The 22,653-nt window shown below is 40.7% G+C and overlaps 3 protein-coding genes across 6 annotated transcripts in view; 1 reads left to right on the top strand and 2 right to left on the bottom strand.

Moving 5' to 3' along the window:
• The window catches only part of HACL1 (2-hydroxyacyl-CoA lyase 1), a 33,670-nt gene extending 33,002 nt beyond the window's left edge, over positions 1 to 668 (bottom strand). Inside the window, exon 1 of the mRNA XM_069772372.1 lies at positions 485 to 668. Coding sequence (XP_069628473.1) covers positions 485 to 559 — 75 coding nt within the window. The 5' untranslated portion in view covers positions 560 to 668. The remainder of the gene's footprint in view (positions 1 to 484) is intronic.
• On the top strand, positions 74 to 12,113 carry BTD (biotinidase). The gene is given in 5 exon segments (XM_069772360.1): positions 74 to 209; positions 212 to 338; positions 6,370 to 6,604; positions 8,126 to 8,275; positions 9,688 to 12,113. Coding segments are annotated over 5 exon segments (1,818 nt in total). The 5' UTR covers positions 74 to 88; the 3' UTR covers positions 10,873 to 12,113.
• Positions 12,114 to 19,301: 7,188 nt separating this feature from the next.
• Positions 19,302 to 22,653, bottom strand: part of ANKRD28 (ankyrin repeat domain 28) — a 128,629-nt gene continuing 125,277 nt past the window's right edge. For 3 of the 4 annotated variants that reach the window (XM_069772337.1, XM_069772347.1, XM_069772330.1), the window contains exon 28: positions 19,302 to 21,319. In XM_069772337.1, coding sequence (XP_069628438.1) covers positions 21,033 to 21,319 — 287 coding nt within the window. In that variant the 3' untranslated portion in view covers positions 19,302 to 21,032. The remainder of the gene's footprint in view (positions 21,320 to 22,653) is intronic. The other variant, XR_011322402.1, reaches the window with a different exon arrangement.

The raw sequence follows: 22,653 nt of genomic DNA, 5'->3' as shown, positions 1-22,653 counted from the left end.
GGCTCCTCAGTCAGCAGATGTTTAGTGCTTTTTACTGACCACGTCTTACCGGGGACATCCCTGCTACACCATTTTCCGGTGTCTCAGTATGTCAACTTCACCTCCTCTGAAAATTCCCCGTGGCGCTTCATGTTTTTACGCTTTCACAGCAAACGAACACCAAGAAGGAAGAAGTGAAGGACCGGGGAAAGTCACCGCCTCGCGCCTGCCCGCGGCGGCGGAGGGACCGGCCGGGGGCCCGCTCACTGGCCGGCTGCGGCGGGACCTCCCTCCTTCCCACACAGGAACGGGGCAAGCCCTTCCCGCCCGACCCCGGGAGAACGGCAGCGGCGCCCAGCGTGAGTCCGGCCGCGCGTACTCGCCTCTCCCCAGCCCCGCGGGCACCCGTGGCCTCACCCGGCCCGGCGCGGCCCCGGGGCCGGCGGGAACCGTCCCTGCCCGCCCGCCGTAGGGAACCTGCTCGCCTGTCCCCCCGCCCTCTTACTTGAGCCTTGAGGGACTCAGCGATGAGCTGGGCCCCGCTGACAGCCTCCCCCTCCGCACCGCTCCCGGAGGCCATTCCCGTTCCGATTCCGGCCCAGGCCCAGGCCGGAGCCGCCCACCGGGGAAGCGGGCGGAACAGAACCCCCGGCCGAAGGTCGGGAGCAGTCGAGTGGCACGCCTTCCGACCAATGAGACAGCGGAGGGGGCGGGCGCGAGGGCCGCGAATACCCACCTCTGACCCCCGTGGGCAAGGCGGCGCGGGGACCGGGGCGAAGGCTGGGGGAGCCTCCTATTGGCTAGAGCGGGCACCCAATCAGAGGCCGGGAGGCGCCTAACGCTTCCCACGCAGCCGTAGGCTCCTGGCGGTGCCGCGCGCGGAGCGGCCGGCAGGGGGCGGCCGTGAAGCGGTCGGCGGGCGCGGAGGCCGGCGATGGGCGGTTGGGACGGGCGCCGGCGCCCCGCAGTAAGGGGCAGGGAAGCGTACGGGCCTGCGCGGGTCCCGGCGGGAGCGAGGGGACGTGCGGGCAGCGCTCCGCGCCTCGCCGAGCGATCGGCCTCGAACCGGGGGAGGCGGGAGCCGGGTGGTCGGCTTCGCTGCCCGGCCCGGGCTCCCCGAAGGCCGCGCTTGCCGGTGTGGCGGCTCGACCCGGAAGGCCTGTGGGAGGCGGAGGGCGAACCGCGGTTCTAACTGGGGCGGCCGCCTGGGCAGTGTCACCCCCGCCCCGCCCCGGCTCTGTGGAGTTGGCCGGAGCCCGCTGACAGAGCGGGGCACACGCGATACCGGTTCTTCTAGGTGGAGGTACCCGGCGCCAGCGTTCCTGAGGAGGAGCGGGAGCGGAGTGCGAGACGCTTCTCCACCGTCCTCGCCGGTGTAGCTGGCCGTGCCCGTCCTGGCCACGCCAGGCTTGCCCGTGTCCGAGGGGTGACACCGTTGACAACAGGTTCTGCCCCACCCCCTGACTTGTCGGTTGTGCTGCCATCTTGAGTTGTTCGGGCTGAACCGCCAACAACAGCGGCATTCAGTTCAGCCGCACTCTGTCCGTGAGGTCACATAGATCTTTTAATTATGAGACGAAGTATGCTTCAGGAGTGCTGTGAAATGTATATAACACTGTGTTAGAATGGGCAGCGTTCTTTAAAAACAGATTGCGCCTCTGGATAAAAGCCAGGAAGCTAGAGCAATGTTATATAATGTGTTGCGCACAAAACGTTTTTCAGAAATGGAAATGCACGATACCTGTTTACGTTGAGCTATGATGGCGTTGCTAAAAAAAAACCCCAAACTTCATAAAAAGCTGTTACAGTAAAATACTGTATTAAAGTACAGTGCAGCATATAAAAGCAGGAGACTGGAGGGATCAGTGGAAAAAAACTTAAATTTCCCTGTATTTTTACATCCGTGTAGGAGCTGTTATATTATATATTCTATGTGTTAGAATGACGGCAACATCACAATTCATGGATATCACTTAATGTGAAAAAGACTTTTAATTATTTTTTTTATAACAAATTTAATATTTGCCCTAGTAATGATTACTGGTTACATTACTATAGCCTAACAGGCACTTGCTATTTATTGATCACTTAAGAGGACCCAGACTAATGCTGTGCTACTTCTGCTTTTTATAGTCTTGTGAGAAATGCACTCAAGCTGAATTTCATGAATTTTACAAGTTTATTGTAGAACAAAGGCAAACAGCGCTGGGCGCATGGTCAAAACCAGAGGCGCGCTGGTTATACCCGAACTCACCTTTTAATACACTGTGTTCGTGGCGTTTCCAAGGGGTTATTTTAATATTTCAGGTATCTATTAACATAACTCCACCCCAGACCACCCCCACTTGCGCGCATCTCTTGTGGTTCGGAGGGGCCTTCGGGGATCTGCAAGGGATGAAGTTAGTAGTCTTCCTCTGGCTGCACTTTTCACCCTGTCATTTTCCTCCAGTCACACTTTTCAATATTTTCACATTAAACTTCTGTTTTTCCTTTGTTCTTCTCGTATCTTTCATGTCAAATAATCTTTGATCCCCCAAATGCTGTTCTCATGTTAACAAATCACTCCTTATCGTCTTACTTGTGTTCTCAGTTTCACTCGTCCTTGAGTCCATATGTCTGTTTTTCTGTGTTTTCACAAATCTATCTACACATCCTTTAATTACTTGAGTTACAGGATGTCTTATCTCATCAGAAGAAACTATATATTCTGCTTGTGCCCATTTATTGCCTACAAACTATAAAATACAATTGATGTCTGGAATATATCAACTACATATTTCCCCTGTTAAGGCCTAATTTAGTGGCAGTGAGGCAAACATCCTTTCGGGATGTAGCTTATGCAGTAGTTAGGCAAATTTCAGTGTTCTCATTTTGCAAAAGCCAATATACATTTCACAGTCTGTTGGATTCTTCTGAGTATAAAAGTGCTAAGAAGCAGGATATATATTGCCTTTCTCTGTGTATACATCTATGTATGGTGAGAGTTGACAAACTCCTAAGTTTTCCAAAGTTGTTGAAAAGTGGGTGACTGGATGATTTACTTTACAATGCACTGAGATTAGATGGTTCTGAAAAACTGTATAGGAAAACAGTCTGCACTGTGACTGGGGGAAAAACTTGTCTGAATTGGCATCCAAGCTTAAACACCAGTCTTTTTACCTTTTGTATAGAACTGTACCTAGAATACTGTGACTGTGTGACAGTAATACTGCTATGAAATACTTATATTTGGGTGAGATGATCCTACTGAAGCATATCTGCCAGGCAAAAGACCACATAAATCACAGGAAAGGGCCAGAAAAAGAGATTAAATTATAAAGCATTTCCATTCATGAAAATTTCTTTTAAAGTCACGGTGCAGGTGAGGGGACAGCTCTGTACACCCGGAACAAATTAACTTCTCTTCAAGGAAAGGATTTATTAGATGGTGTAGCACTTCCCGTTAGGGAAAAAAAAACAGAACGTGGCTGAGACTTACATGGACTCTCACAGCCTAAGGGCTGAGTAAACCCTGCTGGTATCCTTATTGTGGCTGGAAAGGTTACTATCCCCAAGCCCAGCCCTGGGGCTTGTCACAGCTCTCCTTGTTAGAAGCAATCCATTAGATACCAGGGTTCTGTTGTTTAAGCTATCAAATAGGGGGGAGGCATTAGGGAGCACTCGCGTAAGTGCTCAGCCATCACCTGTGGGACTAGCAGTAATTGCAACCAAGGGTAAGGACTCAGAGGAATTATTTTAGTTATTGAATGATTTGATTTATTAAATTATTTTAGTTGGCCCAGGTTCAGCCAGATGGGATTGTGTAGTGGGATGTTCATTGCTAAACTTCTTGCGTATCTAAACAAGGAAGGGATTCAGGTTAGTACTTTGAGTGTTTCTGACCACCAGGAAATAAACCGTGCCAGAAAAATAAGAATTCTCCAAGCATGTCTGTAAAATACAACATTCTGTAGAAGCCCATTACCTGTTAATTTTTTTTGTTAGCGTGTTTGGCTTAGAAGGCCAAAAGGCTATTTTTCGAACGCATAGCAATTCATCCTGTGATCTAAAACTCTCCAACTTTTTCCATCACTAGTAATGATGAATTCTAATTACATCTTAGTTGATAACTTTATTGAGGAACGGCTGACTAGAACCCATTCCTGTCCTAAATAGGCGTTTTGGCTCTGAAGGTATGACAGAAATAGAAAAGAGAGTTTTGTCAGTGAAATGCAACCCAGTGTGTTTTCAGTGCTTCCTTAACTGTTAGAGGCTTCCCATCTCTCCTCTCCCTCCCCCTGCTACTGCTTTGTATCTTCACGTGTACCTTGGTACTTCATTTGCAAAGCTGAGCTGCACAGGACAAAGTAGGATCCTCTATTCTTGATAAATATTGTGAAATCACCCCCCCCCATAAGTACCGTGTGTTTTCCTCAAGATGCAGAATAGCAAAAGTAGCTTATTGTACATCACTTCTCAAAACTGTTTATAAAAATGGAGTATCTTTAATACAACTCTTTACAGGGATGCCAAGGCTTTATTCTGTTTTCATTGTGCTTTAGGCAACTTAAATTTACCCTTGAAGTCATGTATATATGGACAGATCAGCATATTAAGGCTCAGGAAAATATGAATATGTAGGTAAGCTTAGCAGCATCTAATAGCCAAGTTACTCCTGCACTCTTACAAGTGTTATTAGATACTAAAGCTTTTTTGTTGAGCAAACAAGTCTTCTGCCTACCGTGGACACTAAGGTTATGATTTTTGTGTCCTACATGGCACTGTATTGCTATTAAACCAGTGTTGCAAATAGCGTGTAGAGCTCATGGAAGCAAACAAATGGCTTAAACTAAGATACTACTTCCTAAAGGCTTTTTGAATAGCTTTCCTCACACTTCAATTTGTTCGTTGTTAGATAATAAACCAGTTGGTGTTTAGAAAAAAACCCAACAGTATTGAGGGTTGCTTATTAGCTGCTTTTCATTCTGCAATTTAAGAAAAGGGATATTTTAAGTTAACTTGCCATAGGCTTTCTTCTTTAGGTACAAAACTACATTTAATATAACATGAATAAAAATTAAAATGGGATTAGTTTAAAGTTGATCTTTTTTTCCAGCTGAACTCCTAATGGGAAGTGGAGAAGGTTCTTCATGCATGTGTCTTTCAGTCTGTATTTGCTTTGGAAAAATTCAGGGAGTTGTGGATCACAAAGATTGAAAGGCGCTAAGAGCTTTTTGGAACATTTTTTTCTTGGATAAGAGTTACCAAAGAGCAAATACAATTAAAAAGTCAGCAACCTAACTTGGAGACTGTAGGCTATCAATATATAGCATCAGTGCATCTCTCCTGCATGCTCTTTCAGCTTCACTGATATTCAAGATTTAATTCCTTAATGATACTAGTAACACTGTGGTGACAAATACAGAATTCTCATGTTGTGAGAATAATTGTGAATAACATGGCATTTCTATAGTATTTCTGAAGCATTGCATAGCCGTTGACTGTGTCAGTCAGTCCTTGCTCTGTATAAGTAAGTATATTCCCAGTTTGGGAAGTCAAAAGGCTAAATGGGGAGCCCATATTGGAAAGAGTGCCCCAGCCTTCCAGACTCACTAATTCTTCATTTCTTTCTAAGAAGAGCTCAGTAATGCAAATTTTCTGCATTTTGTATGGATTTTTGCTTTATTGTTATTATTATGAAAGCATTTTTTAACCTTACTTATCTGCATTGTATAGGAGGAATGCAAATCTGAATTGTGCTCAACATTTTTATAAATGTTGAAAAAAGCTGCACCATGTGAGACAAATTAGTCTATTAAATTAGGTATGTGGAGTTGGAATAGAGTGAATCCATAATCCATCAGGAGAGGCATTTTCATGATAGAAAGATAGCTAAATGCAGAAGTAGTGTCTCCTGTAATTCTTTTGGCAATTATCTGTTTCTGTATTGATAAAATAAGTTCTGTTTCTACTTTAATACTAAATATCGTGTCCAAGTAATTTTAGGAAATGCTACTTTTAAATACATGCCCCATCACCAGCTGGGGGAGAAACTGCAAATTTGCGAGCTGCTTCTAACTTTTCCCACAGATGCTTTGATATATGGTGCAATAATCTGTAAATGAATGCTGAAGTTAATTGTAAAGGGAGACCAAGCAAGGAGATCAGTAGAACTATATATGAAACTAAAATGCTTTTAAACAGGACACAGTTATTTAAAGCACCAACATAGATAGATTTAAGGTTTAGAAACAATATGCACGTAGTCATTCAGGAATTTAAAAAAACCCCACACTCAGTTCAAACTCTGCTAAGAGTCTCAGTTACAGTCCGTATTTAATAATAATTTAAATTCCTGGCATGATTTGTTGCTCAAGCTCCCCCTGCCCCACTTGGGTTTTTTTGCTCTAGATTTATGGCATACACCATGGTGGATCTGTGCTGGAAGCTGTCCGTCTGCTTTTTGTGCTATCAAGTTGTCTTGGGAAGAGTTAAGAAGGAGGGGCATTATGTTGCTGCTGTGTATGAACACGAGTCTATATTGAGTCCTAACCCGACAGTCCTGGTTGATCGACAGTCTGCGCTGGAACTCATGGGCAGAAACCTAGACATCTATGAAGAGCAAGTAGTAGCTGCTGCAAGACAGGTATGCTGCAGCTTAGTAGCAGTTGCATCTGTCCTATGTATATATAGAGTAAGTGCTATTTGAGGATAATCTTTCACATTTGTGTTCCCAGGCAACTAAAGCCATATTTATATACATAACTATGGTCTGTTTTTTCAGACATTCTGACCTGCCAGCAGCTCTGAAAGAGATCAGGCCAATTAGCAGCTCGCCTGACTTGAGTTATTCCAAGCTTGGAAAAACACGCCTACAGTTATTTAGTATAGGGAAATTAATTTTCTATTTTGGTCTGAGTACCTAGCTCCTTTCTGTTTTCTTAAATGGAATGTTTTTACTGAAAGATTGTCTTACAGGCAGCTGTCTTTGGGTTTGATTTTATTCCAGTGCTCTCAATGGAAATTCCTGAATGTTTCTAAAAACTAAGGAAATTAAATGCTTTGGAAATGAATGTTCCACCATTAACAGCTTTGTGGAAGTAAGCTTTTCCATTCCTTTCTCCTACCCTCCATGGAATGGTTCTCAGTCTGAATATATTTAGAGGAGAGAGACTAGTATTTCTGGCTGTTCGTATGCAGAGCCTCCTTTCCTTCCCTCCCCAAGAAAACCCAAAGCTGGTTGTAGTCAGAGGAAGCAGGCATTACTGTCCCTACACAGAGAATTGACTTGCAAGTTTCGCAGATCTGTTGTTCTGGAATAGAAGCATTACCATTTTTATATAATTGGAAAACACAACTTTTTTTGAGAAGTTCAGATGACTGGGTGTCACAGTCCAGAAGCATAATAGCTATTTATAGGCAGTATTGCATCCAAGACACATAAATTATCCCAAAGCCATAGCATAGATAACACGTTTGAACTGAGTTTTGAAAAGTCACAGGAACTTGAGTGATGCTGTGTTTGATTTAAGAGGAATCCACCCTATTTTTAGGAACAGTTCAGATCCCCCTGAACTTGAGGTAGAGCCAGCCTAGCTCTGGCATAGCTACATTTCTGCCAGAATCTGCATTGCTTCCACAGTCAGGCGTTTCTGAAAACAATACTCCAATACCCTATCCAACCCTATATATCTAATCAAGGTATGTAGCCCGGACTAAGTGATGCTGCAGCTTTGACACAGGTACAGCGCCTCTGACAAAGTTCATCTGCAAATAGCATAATTCTGACAAAAACATTAAGACAAATTTTAACATTATCAGTCTTTAACCTGAATGATGTCATTCTCCTGGCTGATGTGAATGGAGAATACTTTTGGTAAGAATTTGGATAAAGTCTGCTCTTATTTGCATGGCCTTAAAATAATGTCAAATGGGTTGTTTTTCAAGCTAAACGTATGTGTCAGGTTAAATAAGCTTTTTTTACACACATAGTTGCACCTACTATGAAGTCAAAGAAAAGATATTTTTAAACTACATTCTTGTCAAAACATACTTGGGTAATCCTTAACTTTCTTTAGCTCTTTTTAGCCATGATATTCCCTTTTTTCCTTCCATATTTAGGTTGGTTTTGCTTTGCCTACAAAACATGTCTTTTTTTTACATACAGGGGGCACAGATCATTGTTTTTCCTGAAGATGGAATCCATGGCTTCAACTTCACCAGAAGCTCCATTTATCCTTACTTAGATTTCGTTCTGCATTCACACTCTGTGAAGTGGAATCCCTGCAGAGAGCCGTATTTGTTCAATGACACAGAGGTAAACGTAGGAGTGATTTCTGCAGAGAGGTGGAATAACTGAATGCTAGGTTTGTGCTCCAAGTGGGAAACTAGCTCCAGTAGTTTTGCTTAGGGAAGTAAGCACATGGTTTAAGAACTCATAGTACCAGATTCTGTTTTCATGGACTCTTAGTTTGTGCTGGTTTCATTCTTGCCAGAGGAGGGTTTTAGATACATACATGCAAGAAGATTAGCTTGTTTATGAGCCATTTGGATCATCTCCTCCTCCCCAACCTATGAAATGGTAATTGCTCTCTAATAAGATACATTGTGTGTGATTTTATTTTGAACAACATTGTTTTATATAACATAACATAGCTGTATCTTCACTTTTGATGCATTCTCGTTACTCAGTTTTAATGACTTAATGACATCAGAACATTCTGACTCAGTGATTGTGTGTAAAATGATTGGCACAAGTAACACATCTTGACCTACTATAATGTAATAGAAGTCACAACTTAGGACAGATCAAGTGTGATTACAGAAGATGTGACCTGATAGTATTTTCATTGATTGTTCTTAACCTGAAGTGAAAATAACCATGCTTAGTAATACAAACCGTTTATTCTTATTAACATTACAGTAGTCAATATGATGAAAGTAATGCATGTGCCTACTAAGCAAAATTTGCATGCAAACATGAATCACAGTTGTAAATGGTGACCTACTTTGGCCTATGAATCTTTACTACCAATGATCATGGACAAGCAAGTAAGAACTTAGTTTGCCATTCAGATCCTATTTGGAGATTGCAGTACTGGCAGTCGTTGGTACAGCTCTCTGGCGTGGAAGAAACATCCCAGTAATACTGTAGTCTGTAACTTTTTGTATTTCTTTTCTATAACTATGCAAAGTCTATCTGTTTACATCTCTGCTTCTCTAAGTTGTAGCTAGTAATAACTTTTTTTTAAATTTACAGTAAAAACATCTAGTTGCAGGAACAAGCCATTGCAGTGCCAACGATCATTATTAGACATTTGCTGTTCTAAAGGCACGCACAGATCAGTTATGCTGCCTTGTCAAAGCTTTTAGTTTACCTATGGTGTTTTAAAGCCCTTGGTGCTCCTGCAGCAGAAGTTTCTGAAAATTAACGCCCTTGAGATAGATTTATTTATTTACTTACTTCTCAGAAAAGAAAACCTAGATAATTTTTTTCAGTGCTATTTTGAAATTAGCATCTGAAATACTTTTCAGTCTAGAAAACTACTGGTTCTAATAGCCTTCATCACAAAATCATCGGTACTTTTAAATTTTACAGATACGGTCAAATATGTTCAATTTCTAGTTGAGAATAATAATTTGAAAAGTATTAAGTAAGTTACAGCTGCTTAAGCAAAACTTACTCCTTGATATTCTGAAGCGCTTATGTTTCCCCATACTGTTCTCCAGGTTCTTCAGCGTCTGAGCTGCATGGCACTGAAGAACAAAATATTCCTTGTGGCAAACTTAGGAACTAAGCAACCCTGTGAGTACACTGATCCTCACTGTCCAACTGATGGAAGATACCAGTTCAATACCAATGTGGCATTCAATGATGACGGTATGCTGGTAGCCACATATCGCAAACACAATCTGTATTTTGAATATGCTTTTGATACCCCTCCAGAGCCTGACTATGAAGTCTTTGATACCCCTTTTGCTGGCAAGTTTGGTATGTTCACTTGCTTTGATATACTCTTTTTCGAGCCTGCAGTGAACCTCATCAGACGATACAACGTGAAACAAGTTGTATATCCGACTGCCTGGATGAACCAGCTCCCACTCCTGTCTGCTGTAGAATTTCAACAAGCTTTTGCAACAGCTTTCAAAGTCAATATTTTAGCAGCTAACATCCACCACCCTACCTTGGGCATGACAGGGAGTGGCATATACACTCCAGTTAAATCATCCATCTACCACAACATGGAAAGTTATGGTGGCAAGCTCATAGTAGCAGAAATTCCTGTGATTACCGTAGATTATGAAAACAATTTGGAAAGTAATAAAAGATTCAGGGAGAACTTACATCACTCATGCAAGACTTTTACAAGCACCTCACTGGATGATCAAGTTTGCTTTAAGGAGGGAGAAGAGACTGCCGGCAGAGCATCAGAAAAAGGAAAGGAACAGTTACCGCCCCTATTTTATGCAGAAATGATGTATGACAACTTTACTTTAGTTCCTGTATGGGGGCAGAAAGGAGAGCTCCAGGTTTGTGCCAATACCCTTTGTTGTTACTTAAATTATCACAGAGCTGTTTTAACCAATGAATTATATGCTTTGGGAGTTTTTGATGGGCTCCATACAGTGCATGGCACATACTATGTCCAGGCCTGTGCATTAGTAAAGTGTGGTGGTCTCAGCTTTAGCACTTGTGGACAGGAGGTTACAGATGCCACTGCTCTGATAGATTTCCAGCTATGGGGAAATATGAGTACCCCTTACATCTTTCCTTTACTGCTGACATCTGGTATTACGTTGGACTTTGCTGATGACATGGGCTGGAAAAACAACCACTATTACATAAGCAAAAATAGAACATCTTCTGGCCTACTGACAGCTGCTCTATACGGACGATGGTATGAAAAGGACTAGCACAGATATTTGACAGAATCAGAAAACAACTTCCTGTATGTTCAGAATATATATCTTAATATAAATTGCCGAACATCTATACTTTCTAGAGCTTTAGGTGTGTTTGTTACATGACTGACTGATTAGATTCCGCATTTGAAATGATAAGTGAAGCACTTAACCTAAGGGGCTGTAAGTACAGTCTGTACCTTGGTAGCTTATACTCTACCAGAAGTAAAAGAACTGCCTTGCAAGGTAAAGGCTTGTTGTAATGTGTTGAGATGTTTATATTGGGAAAATAACGTTTCTCATTGCAACCAAATTTGTTCCTTTTAAATTATTCCTTTGGTTTTCTGGGGTCCTGGCTAGGAGTATGGAAATGAATAGAATGGAAAACCATTGCAAAAGGAAGAAAAACAGGAAAGGGAATGAAGACACAAATAGCATGCATGACATGCATGAAAATATATCTATATACATATGTTAAGCTTGTGTATGGTGAGGTTCTGAGTTCTGGTTAGGGTGCCATAATTTATTTTTTTTCTTAGAGTCAAAAACTCCCAGCTGAAATCATTACCATTTACTGGCCACTCAGTTGTCTGTAAACCTGTTTGTTAGAAAACTCAGTGAGTTTTCTCATATACTTTTAACAGTAACTGAATGTTACAGGTGTGAACATCTACAGAACAGCCAGTCTGGGGAAGAGAATATCAAATGATTATGAAAAACTAGTCTGCATTAATACACTATTTCCAGCCTGCTGTGCAAGGAATTGTGTTTAAAGAAAACATTGGCAATGGGTATCAAGGACTACATTATGTACTAAGTACTTTAACTTTCCCAGTTTAAAAGAGAGGTCATTTCAAGACTCTTTTGACTTTAAGACATCTTACACGTTCATAAATTCATTCAACAAGAGCTATGAAAAGCACATAATGAATTGTGGGACAGCAAGGTTTTTACATAAATAGTTTGTGTGCCAGGTGGCAGGCTCCTGCTGCTAAATGAGTAAAACATACTATTCTTTCCAGAGCAATAACTAGATAAAGTGCTGTAACTATTGTACTGTGGTGACAAACTGTTCTTCTGCAGTGAAAAAGTTGGGAAAAGAATATTCAAAGAATATTAATTTGGGGTTAAATTCAGAGAAGATAATTTATTCTCAAGTGTTATGATTTTGTGTGGTCTTAATTGGCTGTTATGGCTTCACCTGCGTAATAGCTATTTGAGTAATGGAATAAACACACCAGTTCCTTTGGCGAGTCCTCGTGTTCCAGTGCTCAGTCTATTAGTAAGGCCAAGGGGAGCAGAGCACTAACAGGAGAGCTGTGAGTCTCCATTTTGGTGGTCCAAGTCCATTCTGAGATGTGTACAAACTCAAACCACTATGGCAGCTACAAGTATGCGTAAGGAAAGGTGCTCCGTAAGCTCCTGCTTTGAATGAACTCACTTTCTGGTTTCAGAAAGCGAAACAACCAAGAAATTTTGAATTTCTACCTCAAGGTTTCTTCAATATTTACACAAAATAAGTATATAAATATTGATGATCTTGGGCTCTATCAAACCTTCCTTCTCCAAGCTGTATTACTCAGCCAGGACCTAGTCACACTCAGCTTTGATGCGGCAACACAACAGGTTTGCTTATCCTGCAGCATATATTGGACAGAAATATGGAGAGGGGAATGCCTATATCTCATTAGACATAAACTTCCTGATGTAGAAGTAGGCCACCCCACCATAGGGTTATTAAAAAAAAATCATTAATTCTTTGGCACCCATAGCGGTGTTCTTGCTGAACGCTGCACAAATTCCAGAACATACAGAGTAGAACAGAAAACTATTTGTGGTGCTTATTTGTGCTTCTGGTTCTAGTAGCATACAACCAAGTCTAAAAGAAAGGAACGATAACAGCTGGAGAATTCCAGCTCTCAGGACAAGCCTCCCCACTGCACCCTGTAGGCTGAAAAACATGCATCCTCTTGCAACAAATACTGTTTTGGATTTAGTTCCAAAGCAGACCATTATTATCACAATAAATTAGGCTAAACAAGTAAATACCATTAGACAAATTTGCTATGCTTAAGGAAGAAAATGCATTTATCTGCGAGATACTCCAAAGTGTGTTCCACAGAGCTGTTGTAACTTTGGGTATGTCAAAACTATTACAAAACAAGACCTTCTGGCCTTACCGTTTGCATGGGGCACGTTGCTGTGTTAAGTATTAGAGTGTGTTCTTATACCTTGTTCCCTTCACCCAAAAAAGCAGCCTTTAGCAAAGACACTGTAAAAAGTGGAGCAAACAGTACTAGACACGATATAATTTCCCCCCTCCCCATCCCGATCTTTGAGTGACACCAGATGTATCTGTTCAGAAACGGGCTGACCGCCACCGACTGGTGGTTTTTGGAACTCTGCACTGGAACAGCAATCCCAGCACTGCCCTGCTGAACGCAGCACCTTTCCCAAACGAGCTGGTGTTTATGCGAGTGAAGCTACATACCATTTACTGAGGAGGCATGAGAAGCCTTTGGCAAGGCTGATGTTCATGCAGGCAGACTCATAACATACTGTAATGCAGCCCATCATCTGGTATCTCGTCAATGGATAGAGACAGTTTTATTAAAGCTTCCTGAACTGTTCCTGTTTGTGAGTGCAACAAAACCAAACGGGAAGTACAGCTGAAGTCTAGAACATTTTTAACTCTCTCGATTGGTTGAATTAAGTGAAATCAGGATTCGGAAATTTGTACTGGCACCAAAGGAACATTCTGTCTGAGACAGACAGCCGGGCATGATGTCTTTAAAGGGCCTTGACACTGCCCCCAGGAAGGGGAAGACAACCATAGAAACTGTCTGTCCAGGCAGGGGTAGCAGCATGCGAGTCAAGAGGCGTTGGGAGTTTCTTCATAAGTGATTTGCTGCTTTGGGATTCACATGGCCAGTGAGTTTTCCAGGTGCATGGGGTGATACTTTGATTACAGTGAGAGAAACCACCAGAAAGCACACCAAAGGAACATTTGGCAAACAGGACATTGGAGTTATCAAGAGGCATGTGAACAGGCTGAGGAACTGGTGACAGACTGGGACGACCTGTTCAGATCAGAGATCTTCACAATGCACAGGTGGGCATAAACTCATTTAGACAGATCTGTACAAGCAAAATGAACCAGACTGAAGCAACTGAGGTTCAAGGGCCTGCTGCAATCAACACGGAAGTAAGGAAGCCATCATCACGAGACGAGACACAGCGCGGTCTTGCCCAGGCGGTGACATGTCTTGCAGCATCAGGTATTTAATGAACACCCCATCATCACAGAACATCCAAGAAGATCAACACAAAAACCTGACCACCCTCTTTGGGTGCTTCAGACATACCATCTAAAGTGAACAGAAGAACGAACTGAAGAAAACTACATTTTCAGAACTGTTACAGAAAGAGGACCTAAACAATGCCTAACCACCACTATGGTGCACATGCAGATTCAGTGGCTGTAAAGAAATACCCCCTCCTCCTCCATTTATGTAGGTTAAAAAAAAACCCCAAAGTGTTGACACATGCCATTCCTGAAAACCCCAATTATTCACAGGCTGAAGTGAGAGTTCTCGCTCAGTCAAGTTTTTAATGGTCAATGGCAATGGAAGTACTTCAGAGATTCACTGTGCTCTCCTTCCTTCCTCCGCTGGCAGGGCAGGCATAGGCAACACGGGTCAGAAGTCAGCGATGATCGTTAGTGGCACCCACAGCAGATCAGACAGACTCTTGGTAGGAGAGATCAGAAAGGTTGAATTCAGTAAGATGTTAATATGATACTAAGAAAGATTTTTAAGATTTTAAGGAAACTATGCAGACAGGTTGAATAACAAAGTTTGGCAAGGGATAGGAAATAGATGGTAGGATAGGACATGAATCCTTAGATTTTGCTTTAAAACTATTTAAGGTATTTAATCTATTCTTTTAACATAAAAGAACATCCAAGACTCAGTGTCTTAAGCTTTCCGAATTAAGTCAACTCGCAGGTACAATGAGAAGAAAACCTGCGTATCTGTCATTTGACAAGGCTTGGAAGCGGGGGTTTGTTTTGTTCTGCTGTGAATCTGAATAGCAAAATTTCTAGTTGCTTCTGTGCCAATTTTAATGAAAAAAGAGAATGGAGGTGTTTTTCTCCTCTTTAAATATTTAGTGACACTAACAATATTAAGACGGCTTGAAAGGCTTTTTAGGTTATCCAACTGTTTACAGTTACATGGTGAAATACTGCAGATTCCTTTCTCAATCTTGGTTTGAAAATTGCTAAAACAGCATGGAATGGAAGGAGTTCAGTTTATCCTAATGTGAAATAATACACAGCACCAGGGAAGCATGGGTAATTTAGATACTGCTTTATCTGAAGACAAATAACAGTGCTAAAGAGACTGGGATACTGGGTTGGAAAGAGTTGCAAGAAATCTTCAAGTCCCTCAAGTAGGGACGCTCATCATCTTCCCATCAGGAACATTTAGTTCCAAGATGAGTGGTAGAGATGGGTAAAAGCCCACAGATTTAAAATTTTAGGCACATCTGTAACTATTTTTCCCCCAGGGAAAGGAAACTGAATCACTCTTGCGATTTTCCTGGGCTCTAGATGACTGAACAACTGAAAGAAACACTCCTTCCACGGCTGCTGTTTCAGATAGCTCTTCTCTCAGTAGGTATGACAGGGATACATGGATCAGACTAGGGGCCTGGGTGACATTACAATATCCAGCCAGGAGTTTGCTTCTCCTGTTAACCAGTAAAACAAAGGGATTTTTGTGATAAAGCCTATAAATCATTATAAAAGGGTATTTTCTTAAGAACAGCCAGTTGGTTTGCCATTTCAAATTAACGCGCGGTGGTTCCTTGGCACTAAACATTCTTCTAAACATACGGACTTTATAGTGAGAAAAGGACCCCAGAAAAAGAAAAAAGCCAATGCTATCAGTGAACAAAGAGGCCTGTATTGTGTCTCTTCACATGTAACATCTCAGGTTTCAGTCTGTAAAGGAGACCCATGTTTTATAAATTCTTGTCCAATTTAGAGTCACAGCTACAGATTTATAAATAAAGGTTTTAAATCCTAATCTGAAAAAATTCTTCTCCAACTGTCCCATCAGCTTCTGCAGCATATTAAAGGATTATAAGGAAGTCATCACAAATCATTGAGAGATTACTACCAGAGGCAATAATTACCAATCTTGGATTTAAGGATTTCTATGAATTTGCTGGACCAACTTCAAGAATTTCAAGACTTACTTTTTCCTGATATTAAAATGGATTTTGCCGAGTTTAAATCCAGACCTACGAAAGTGGTGTTAAAAGTTTAAACTACTTATTCAGAGATTATAAAGGCCCTTCTCTCCAAGGTTATTAGTCTGATTCCAACCAGGACTTGATTATCAGGAACTATTGTTATCAGGAATCAATGCTTTTTAACCAAAAGCACAATGGCATTTCTTTTGGGAAGTGGGTGTGTATCATCATCAGAGGGTACGTACCATTAGCAGAGCAATAGAGCAAAGTGGTGGGAGATGAGGAGGGTACTCCTGCCAGCTCCTCCTGCTGCTCCTACAGCTGCTGCCGGGGAAGAGCCAAAGAGCACATCCTCCAGTCCTCCAGAACTGCTGCTTCCATAAACACTTGTCCTTTCTATTTAGGTTTCAGTTTTTATGATGTGAAGCTCACTGATCCAAACATGGAATGAAGTAGTATGGGCTCCTCGACACATCTAGCACTGTTAAAAATACTCCATGATTATGCACATGAAAAAACTTCTCACAAGTATATGCTAGACAGCAGTCCTTTGTACAATATTCACTGCTGCTTACAGTCTTTGTACAGGCTTTTATCCTCTCACCCAGTTCTTGTATGGTTAACAGAAGTTTGTTTTTTTCCAATAAAGAAGCTGAGCTACCAGAACAACAGTTGTGTTACCTCCAATCAACTGGATTTAATGAGTATTCTCTCCTTTCTTTTTTTGTAAACTAGACTATAGAGTATGTTATTCTGGATTACTACAGTCGTTGTTGCCTTTAAATGGACAGAATCTGTAAACATTCTATCAGACTCCTTTTTAGTCATCTTCCGTACAGCTTAGGTAGCAGCTTTGGGATCTTTAGTGCCCTTTGTGTAGATGTTAAAAGGAGCAAAACTTTAAAGTAATTAATTTTTAAATATTAACTTTTTTAACCAAACATTTATTAATTCTTTAGCCTGGTAGACAAAGTCAGGATTTTAAACAAGAAAATACATGATCAAAAAGCCCCCAAACCAACCACAATCAAGATCCAAGTTTAAAAAGAGCGTATTTCTAGCTCTAATTGTTCCAAATATTTATATGATTATTTTGGAGATACTTAAGTGTGGGAAAGCAATAAAGAGTAATAAAGAGGAAATACAAAGCAGGAGACAGAGAGAACAAGATTTTGTAAGAAACTGCAAGAAAAATATTTTAGATTACAGTAGGGTCACTCTTGGGGGGGGGGGTGCACGGGACACACACACTAATTCTTCTTTTTAACAGCATCCAGCATTTATGCTACCACAGTACACTCTAAAAGTAACAGCTCAGCCTAGGAGGTTAATACTAACTAACTTGGTGTTTTCTCCTGCAGAACGTTTATCCTGAGAACTGAAAACCCATAAAACATCCCAGAAGTCAGAGTACACAGAAAGCTGAGCAGAGCTGGTTGTCCTCATTCCTGAAGTCCATTTGACCCCCCCCCCCCCGGCTCCGCCATCCAGGATAAAAAGGGTTTCTTTTATTCTAGTATACTGCTTCAGTGGTCCAGCCAAGGCTCACTGCTCTCTCTTGGTAAAAATCCAAGAGACTGTTTGGATCAAGGCTGTAACAGTAATGGTGCCCTGTTCATCTGTACAAAAAGAAGAGGATTTCTTTTAGGAAGATGGAGGTTCCAGTATAATTTTCTGGAAGTGAAAAGGCCTCCACTGAGGTATGAACACTTTCTTCTTTTTCTTTTTTTTTTTTTTTTTTTAAATACCTCCCCCCTCCCCCCAGTCACAGACAGCATTATTTGGTTTACAGAAACAAGGAACCTTCTGTTCCTTGACCTCTCATTAAGAGAGTGGTCTCTCGACCACAGTAGCATGTTCTTTAAACAAATCACATTCCTTTTTTTGGAATAAGATCATATTCTAATAATAGCCCAAATTATCACTTACAAGGCACAATTACTGTCCTACCCAGACTGCCAGGTAGTAATGGAGTAATTTTGGGGGGGGGGGATGTGTTTTGGTTTTTTTGTTTGGTTTTGGTTTGGTTTTGTTGTTTTTTTATTTTAAATAGGAACAACCAAATACATACAAATTGCAATCTACAGGCTCACTGAATAAATTCTAATGATGAGATAGGTAAGATATACAAATCATGTAACTCTGAATTCCTAAATGGAATTAATTCCTAATAAAAAAAGGCATATCTTTAGCTCTAAAAAGTTCACAAAACTTAACCTAAAAATAACGCAATTTAATGCAGCAAAAGTTTTCTTCCTCAAAATGCAAGTAATAATGAAATGGAAGAGAGGCACAGTTTCTGATTGCTATACGGAAACAAAAGTGTTCAACAGCACTGTTTTCTGCATTTGTGTGTATTCCGTATCCAAATCTTTTAACACTTAAACCAACGCCTTCTGAGCTTTTTCTCCTCCATCATCCGGGTGCACAGCAGACATGAATATTTCTCAATCTCTGCCCTGCCAATTTTTCAAGTAAGATAGGAGTGTCCCCTCCTATAAACTGCCCTATGGCTACAGATGCCACACACTGAGGTAACAGGTCATCCTGAAGTCAGATAGGAGCTAGCAGAGATAATAAAGGCCTATTAATAGCATCTTCTCACGGTTCTTTTGAAGGGACAAAAATTGGACAGTTTCATTAACAGAAATATGCTGTTGTTACCTTTTAAATAGCAGGCATGCTACTTGGCACTCTGATTCAGATCTCCCACAAGCATATGAGGAAAACTGGGTCCATGCTCCTTCAACCTTTGTATTTAAATAGATTCACTGCATCTCAAGACAGGCCAATATGGATCTTTTGAGTGCTGCCTGCATGCTCAGCTGAGGCACGTACATCACTCCCACATAGCCCCATAGCCCCATACTTGAAAGATTCAGAGGGAAGAAAATACAGAAATCACGATCTCCCTGAAGTCGTCTAATTCCGCTCACAAACATATTGCATATATATACAATGAACACAGGCACAAATGGTAAAGAAAGTAATACTTGAAAGGAAGCCTAAATGAATAATTAAGTAATTTAACATTTAAAATTACTTAAAATTTAAATATTTCACCTTTGCTTTAGAATTAAAATTCTGGGAAAGCCTTCACGAAGTAGATTTTATAAATTCTAACAGTTCAGCAAGAGACTTTGTCATTAATGCTTAGTAGATACAAATAAATTATTCATTAGTAGAACTCACATTTGGGTTTTATTATACTCCGTAAAATATACAGGAATCTCGAAGTACTGAAAGAGTGCAGGTAAATACAGTATTCAAGCAGTCACTATTTCTATGTACATGCTCATTAATTCTTCAAAAACCCCACAAAATTATCAAATAGATCAAAATATTGTCCCATGTTTCCACACTATGTTCAGAAAACCAGCTGATAATTTACAATATAATAAAGATTTCCAGTTTCACAATACAAAAAGGATAAAAAGGAAATTGGAATCAGTTTGTAGTAATTTATTTGTACTTTACCAGGACATGCAAGGATTCCTTGCATGTACATAAACAAATCCACTTGAAAAGTAACAGTTATAGTTAAAGCAGAGCCAAATAAAGTAAATATTCATATTTAACAGACAAAACTTCAGCTTACTTATGTCAGTTTTTCATTCTTCAGGCAGTTAAAAAAACCACAGTCTGTTATAAATAATAATAATAAAAAAAATATTCGGGCAAGTGTGAACTACATTACAGGGACCTGTTTCTGCTGTTTATTTTCTAAATGGAGCACAACAAAGATACACAGCTCTTCCCACAGACCAGACACTGTACTTTTTTCTCTAATAGGGAAATATACTTTTAAATTCACCTCCCTCCCCTTGTAACTCCAGGATTGGGGGAAAAAAAAAAAGTTATAGGGATATACAATTTTAATCTTACATACAAATTGATGTAAGGAAGTGGACAAATTATTCAAAAGAACTCTCAGTCACAACAGGGTTATCAAGACATTTCATTTCAATTTTTTATGCAGTTTCATGGTTTCCAAGTTACTAGCATATTTTTAAATTAAAAAAATCTCATTCCAAAACCCAAAAGTTAAAAAAATCTAAAACTGTGCAACAATTACTGCTTCCCTCCCACATCTCCCACCCCTTCCCTTGTTTATTACACTGTACATTTTTCACCCTGACTTCACCTTGTTAGCTGGTTTAATTTTAGTATTATAAAAGTATGACAAGTTCATTTTCATTTCATCTAAATGAAAAGGAAAACAAAACTTAAAAGTACATCTGCTTTCTTTCATGGTACATTTAATAGTGTCGGAAGGCTTTCAGATGATTTAAAAAAAAAAAAAAAAATCTACATTTAAAACCAAATCTAAGCTTCTTTTCCAGAAGTAATTAAGGTTTGGTTGAAACAACTTCTCAAATAACCTATTCCAGTTTTCACAAAAACGTATTTAATTAAAAAAAAAAAACCCCTTTAAGTTATTTGGTCCTTTGGCAATTTGCAGCACAAACAATGCCTACTGTACCAAACTCATTTATTGCCTTCAAAATGCTTTTAGTTTTATTGATATCATTTAAATCTAGCATCCTTTGTGTTGTACAATAGTGTTGTTCATTTACATCAAGTCAGGTGCCCAGTCTGCAGAAATTACTCCCGGCACCAGAAACAGAATGGTAGAATACAGTTAAATAAAACAGTTTTGACATTCTTTTTTTTTTTTTTTTTGCCATGGATTCCAAGTACTTATTCAAGAATTTATGCTTCTTCTGCAAAATATGCTCTTAAAAATCCTCCTAGAGTCTCACAGATTTTTTTTTTATATGCAACCACAATAAAAAACATCTTCTCAAAGGTCTGTCCTCTTTTTGCATCCAAACACGGATAGCTTTTTTCAAAAGCACAAGTCTGACCTTCCAGTGTGAGGGTTCACTCTGCAGACCTACAAAACGTAGCTTCTAATAGGTCTCAGAATCTGAGTCATTGAGTTCGTCTTCTTCTGTATATGGGTAGCCACCTTCCCTGCCAATATTGTTGAAAGTACAGTAAGAGCTATGGTCACTCCTCATGATTGGCAAGGAATCGAAGGTGACAGTTTTTGAGGTGTTGGTGTAATGATTAATGGCATTGAATGTAAGGGAAGGTAATGTGCTGCTCGATGAAACAGGCATCATTGTGGCCAGAATGAGAGCCAGGCAATCAGCCACATCCTTATTGGGCGCACAGGCCAAAGCTGGTGTATAACCTAGAAAGTAAAGAAAAAAAGAAACCTTCATTTAAAATAAAGACAATGTAAAAATTTCTCCAAGAACTGTCATCTTTCAGCTGCAAAAATATTTTATATTGCTTAGTTCTGCACTGTTTAAAAAAAAAAATCAAACCATAAAATTAAATGCATTATCAATTAGAATTTTTTAGCTTTCAGTTACAAAAACAACCCAGAAGTTAGTGGGCTTTGGAACAGAGATGCAATTGTTTTGTTAAGCACAGTCAGACACTCTAGGCCAGTGAGAAAAGCCTGGATTTTCAAATAGTGAGGAAGTCACCTGGCTGAGGAGGGACAGCTAATGGCAGCCAACAGTGGCGGGTGAAGGCATTTGCTAGGCAGCCACTGCAGAAACTGCAGCTCAACATGTTAACTATTTCTTCATCCAGAAACTTCCATATAGCTGTTCATCACAGACAGTTATTTTAATAGGACTGTCCTATCTCAGTAACAAGCTGGCTAAAGTATCAGGGCCAGTTAACTGAAAAGGCAGAGTATACAATTTCAATCAACCTATACTTTATTACAATGTACAGTAACATGAACTATAAAGCCAATGTCTAACTTTTATTTGAAGGATATCAATTAAGAATCCACAGAAGTTTGAGGAAATGCCAGGTGGAGTAGTAGGCTAGGACTCGCAGAGAGAAACTACACCTCTTGGTTGCCCAACTGGTCTGGCCAAACTCCTCCTTCCAGGCAATGCTACTGTGACAACCCCCAAATGCAGGACGTCTCGGGCTGTGGAATGATTTGCAGTCAGGTCATGTAGCTGTGAAATCTCCTCTGGGTAACTGCGGCTCTAATAATCCTCCAACATTTCTCCTTTTGCAGCTTCCCCCTTCCCTATGTACTTGCCTCTACTCATTAAGTGTCAAGAAAAACGCTTCAAATTCTCCTCAGTGGAGATCTGTGCATTGCTCCTGTCTCTGGCTTTAGGCTTAATCCTTCAGCAAGGCTCCTGAAGTTGTGGCACAGGTCTCAGGGTGCATCTGCAACACTGAGGCACTGCAACTGGTGGTGACAAGAGCAGCTCTAGAAGCAGGGCAGTCACATAAGTACAACCACAGATAACAGCTAATTCTGCTGCCAAGACCAAAGTCAGTTCCCTCCACCTGGCTCCACTCAGAAGCGGGTGGCCAGATCACCTTGCAGTACCTCTCACTGCATGCGATAGATGTGCCCACAATGAGCGGAACAGGAAGGCTCATGTTCAGGTAACATTTGGAAGTCTGAAGTCCTGCACTACGCCCAGTCCACAACATAAAGGTGTACAACATCCAGGTAAAAAGCACACAAGTAATTTTAAATAA

Source organism: Haliaeetus albicilla, chromosome 2, assembly GCF_947461875.1.
Source record: "Haliaeetus albicilla chromosome 2, bHalAlb1.1, whole genome shotgun sequence".
In the NCBI taxonomy this organism is placed as follows: Eukaryota; Metazoa; Chordata; class Aves; order Accipitriformes; family Accipitridae; genus Haliaeetus; species Haliaeetus albicilla.
This window is presented reverse-complemented; position numbering and strand designations above follow the sequence as displayed.